The sequence below is a fragment of the Octodon degus genome, unplaced genomic scaffold (assembly GCF_000260255.1).
Source record: "Octodon degus isolate 3935 unplaced genomic scaffold, OctDeg1.0 scaffold00083, whole genome shotgun sequence".
Classification (NCBI taxonomy): domain Eukaryota; kingdom Metazoa; phylum Chordata; class Mammalia; order Rodentia; family Octodontidae; genus Octodon; species Octodon degus.
Window position 1 is genome coordinate 11,110,069 of NW_004524659.1, and position 4,779 is coordinate 11,114,847.

Sequence of the window (4,779 nt, forward strand, 5' to 3'; positions counted from 1 at the left end):
CCTCCTCTCCACTGGACAGCTCTGCCCGCCGGCCGCCATCCTTGCACTTGCAGTCACCACCGCTCCCCAACCCCGGCTCCCTAGCTCTGCTCCTGTGGCGACCGGTCCTGACCTTGCTTATCTTTGGTCTGTCCGTATGCTCTTCTCCGACGTCTCCATAGTGGGGGGACCGTCAACGCCTTGGGCAATGGCCGTCGCAACACGGCTTCTTCCCTCCAGATGCCTTCTGCCTCTCCAGATCCCACCTCCTTTTCGTCTGGGGCAAACATCTCGCCTCCATGCCTCTGGGTCTCTGCTGGCTCAGAACAAGGGTCTTAGGTCTTACAGGGAGGTGTGAGGCACCCATCAACCACTCCCATCAGGCGAAAGCCACAGGGGTAACTGGTGGAAAGATTCTTTTGTTTTGTTTTGGCGGAATCCAGAGATTGAACCTGGAAGCGCTTATCCACCGAGCCATCCCCCCCCCCCAGCCCCAAGTGGAAAGATTCTTATCACCTCTTTTCTTTTTTTCTTTTCTTCTTTTCTTTTTTTTCTTTCTTTCTTTTTTTTTTTTTTTTTTGGCGGAACAGGGATTGAACTCAGGCCTTTGTGAGCCTGCTGCCTTCCCCCTCCTCTCCACTGGACAGCTCTGCCCGCCGGCCGCCATCCCTGCACTTGCAGCCACCACCGCCCACCAACCCCGGCTCCCTAGCTCTGCTCCTGTGGCGACCCGTCCTGACCTTGGTTATCATCGATCTCTTCCCATGCTCTTCTCCAACGTCTGTATAGCGGGACCATCAACACCATGGGCATTGGCTGTCGCAACGCGGCTCCTTCCCTCCTGGTGCCTTCTGCCTCTCCAGATCCCACCTCCTTTTCGTCTGGGGCAAACATCTCACCTCCACGCCTCTGGGTCTCTGCTGGCTCAGAACAAGGGTCTTAGGTCTTACAAGGAGGTGTGAGGCACCCATCAACCACTCCCATCAGGCAAAGGTCACACTGGTAATTGGTGGAAAGATTCTTTTTTTGTTTTGTTTTGGCGGAGTCAGGTCCTTGTGCTTGCCAGGCAAGCACTTTTTCTACTGAGCCATCTCCTCCACCCCATCACCTCTTAAGATGGGGCAGCCAAGCAATGTCATAGGCAAGGCCCTTCACCCATCCCCCTGTGCCCCTGAGAAAACCCCGGATAGAGAGGCCAAATGATTTGCCCAGTGTTACACAGCTATTGATAGCAGAATTAGGATTTGAACTCAGCCATTCTACTGCAGAACCCTCGCTTTTAGACTGTATGTTAGCTCTGCGTGGTAAGAATATAGAAAGTGTGCCATTCATCATTTTAAATATCCACCAACAGATCCTGGCATATATCGCTGCCCACTAGGAACTTGCCTTCTGTGTGGAGAGATGTGATAGAGGAGATAAGAATCAAATTTGATGGGTTGGCGAGATAACTCAACGGTGTAAAGTGCCTGCTTAGGCAAGCTTAGGCAGGCGCAGGAGACCTTGGTTTGGTTTGATCCCAACCCCCGGCACCACATGCCTTGCCAGCTCAGCCCTCAGGTTAGGCTGAGCCGACCAAAAAACAAAAACAAAAACAAACAAACAAAAAAACCCAAAAAACAAATTGGTAATGTTGCAGAAACAAAAATAGAATTTATGTCGGAATACAGAGGCATATGCTGGTAATCCCACACTCTGGAATGCTGAGGCAGGGGCATGGCAAATTTAAGACTAGCCTAAGCAATTTAGCAATTTAGAAACCCTGCCTGAAAAATAAAAGAAATAATAAAATAAAAGGTAGGGGCTGTAGTTCACTGTGAAGGCCCTGAGTTGGATTCTCAGTACTATAATAAATAAATAAGTAAATAATAAGTCTTCTTGCTACCTTCACTCCTTTCCACAAATGTGGGAAAGAATAAAATAAATTTTTAGAGAATAAGCATTAACACACTGTAAGGCACATGAGCCATGATGAACAGGGCTTAAGAAGTGAACTGTAGGGTGTTTGAGAAAGAATTCAAGTTAGGAAACCCAGCAGGGGAGGGGAATGGGACTCTAGACAGCTGGATGAGACAGAAGTTACTGGGCAGGCAGAGAGGGGTGGGGCCCTCTAGGGAGTCAGTGCAGAATGGGAGACCCACAAAGATTGGGGCTGCAGTGGATCTGAAGAGGGCCAGGCCTTCAGCACTCGCTGTAGACAAACAGCAGCTTGGATTTTACTGGAATTAACACTGCCCTGTCCTGTGGGCCAAGACAAGCATCAGACCTAGGGATGGTGACCAGCACACACGGCTGCCCTTGCTCTCTTCACAGCTATGCCTTTGTTCTTTCTAGTTGGAAGTTACAGATAGGCTGAGGTCACGAGGTGCATGTACCTACCTGTGCTACCCGCTGGATTCCCTCTCGGGCCAGCACTAGCTAAGTAGCTGCACTGTAATCCTCCAGGCGGATTGTAGTTTGCCCCACAGCTGGCCAGCTTGTGACTCTGCTGTAGAAAATATGCTTGACCAGGAGTCGGGGTGGTGGCAGCTCTCTTTCCACACCCGCTCCCCTCTATTAGGGGCTTTCTCTCAACAAGCCTTTCCTATTCTTCCTTTCTTATGTCCCAAGTCCCAGCTTCGGTGTGTGCAAGTGAGGATGTCACCTAATGGTGGGAGTCCCTTTGTCAGCCAGGTGGATGCAGAGGAGGAGACCCCGAGTTCTGGCTGATGGACTGACTCAGGCACTGACGTCCTTTCTTCTCAATACATTTTCAGTAAACTTTACTGCCAAGATTCTCTGACATATCTAAGAAAAGGTTGGAGGAGTCACTGCTCAGCTCCAACCCTTACCTCCTGCCCATGTGGTTTCCTTTCTGGGCACATCTACCTGCTCCTACTGGGCCTCCCCTGTGCATTTATTTATTTATTTATTTATTTATTGAAACAAGATCTTGGTCTATAATTCAGTCTAGTGTTGAACTCAAACTAGCTCAGGCTCTCCTCAAACTTGTGGCAATCTTTTTGCCTTAGCCTACCTCGTGCTGGGATTATAGGCATGTGTCACACCCAGCTGTTTTTTATTTTATTTTATTTTATTTTTTTGGTACATTTTAGGTATATGTGATGATAAGATTCATCACAGGGCATTTCTACCTATACATGCTGTATCTTGTTGCTTCTTTTTTCCCCCATTACCTTCCCCTCCCTTCAGTCTCTCTTCCCCTCATTTATAAAAGCTTGCATCTCAGTTCCTTTTTTCTCATTTCTGAGGCAAAATACCCGACACCCAAAATGAAGGAAGGAAAGGTTATTTAGCTCACAGTTCGTGGAGGTTTCAGTCCATCCTCAGCTGGCTCCACCAGCAAAACAGTGAGAGCAGAAGGGAGGAGCAGCGGCGGCAGCAGCAGCCAGCAAGCCTCTCCCCCTTCCTTATATTGCTCTCAGGCTGTCCGCCCCAGGCTGGGTGCAGGGCTCACGCTCCTAATCCCAGCAGCACTCAGGCCTATAATCTCAGCATTAGATCTTGACTTTATCACAGAGTCTGGAAGCCCATGGCCCTAGAGCTTCATGAGCCTTAGGGAGGACAACTAGACCCAAACCATAAGAGCTTGTTTCCACCTTTTCCTTGTTTTTTCTTGTCCTTTTTCCCCTCTTCTCCCTGCCCTCCTTTGTTCTTCTTCTCATTTAAACATTTTCTTCCCATTTCCCAATGTCTATTATACAATAAATAGTGGCCCAAGTGTTGGGACTGTGGGCATGAGCCACCATAAGCAGTTTATATGACTTTTTTGTTTTTTAAATGATTTCTCTCTGGGCATGGCGGCACATACCTGTATCTCCAGCATTCAGAAGGCAGAGGCAAGAAAGTTGTCTTGAGTTCCAGGCCAGCGTGGGCTATATAGTGAGTTCAAGCCCATCCTGAACACATAGGAAGTTCCTGCTCAAAAAATTAAGGCCAAGGCAGGGAATATAGCTCAGTGACACAGTGCCTGCATGACAAGCTAAAGATCCTGAGTTCAATTTCCAGTGTCAAAAAAAAAAAAAAAGGAAGAAAAAACAAAAATGGTTTTTAAAAAAGTTTTAGAAATTCAAATAGGACAAAATGGCAGACACTGAGAATGTAGCCTGCATTCCTAGTCCCCACTCTGCTCGCCAGAGGCAATCCTTGCTAATTCCTGGAATTATATGTCATGCTGTAATCTGAAAAGAGAAACATAAGGGTGGGCTCCAGGAGGCCCTACTATCACTGGATCACGTCCAGGGCAGTTCCCCCAGGCAGGGAGGGAAACTTTTGATTCACCCAGCACAGGGGAAGCTACATTTTTGCTGATATCTGTCACAGGAAAAAGTCTTTCTCTTTTTTTTTTTTTTTTTTGTTGGCAGAACCGGAGATTGAACTTTGGTCCTTGCACTTGCCAGGCAAGTGCTTATTCCACTGAGCCATCTCCCTGGCCCAAGAAAAAGTTTTTCGAGATGTACATAAGAAAATTTATTGGGGACTGGGAATATAGCTCAGTAGCACAGCACCTGTCTGTCAAGCTGCAGGGAGTGAGTTTACTGCCAAGTACCAAAAAAACAGTTTATTGGGTAAAAAGGAAAAATTCTTTTTATGTACTTTGTACAGGGTCTCACTATGCAGCTTAGACGCATAGTGATCCTCCTGTCTCAGCCTCTCCAGTGGTGAGATTATAGGCCTGCACCATCATGCCTGGTTTGGTGGCTGGCTTGGGGGTGGGGTCTGCATGGCATGTGGTACCAGGGATTGAACCCCAGTCCTTGCGCTTGCCTAGGCAGGCACTTAGCCCACTGAGCCATCTCT

General features: G+C 48.0%; 1 protein-coding gene across 1 annotated transcript in view; it reads right to left on the reverse strand.

The window, feature by feature from the left end:
* LOC101577060 (F-box only protein 27-like) overlaps positions 1–269 on the reverse strand; it is a 5,242-nt gene extending 4,973 nt beyond the window's left edge. The window contains exon 1 of the mRNA XM_023721461.1: positions 113–269. Coding sequence (XP_023577229.1) covers positions 113–269 — 157 coding nt within the window. The remainder of the gene's footprint in view (positions 1–112) is intronic.
* Between the last annotated feature and the right edge of the window lie 4,510 nt (positions 270–4,779).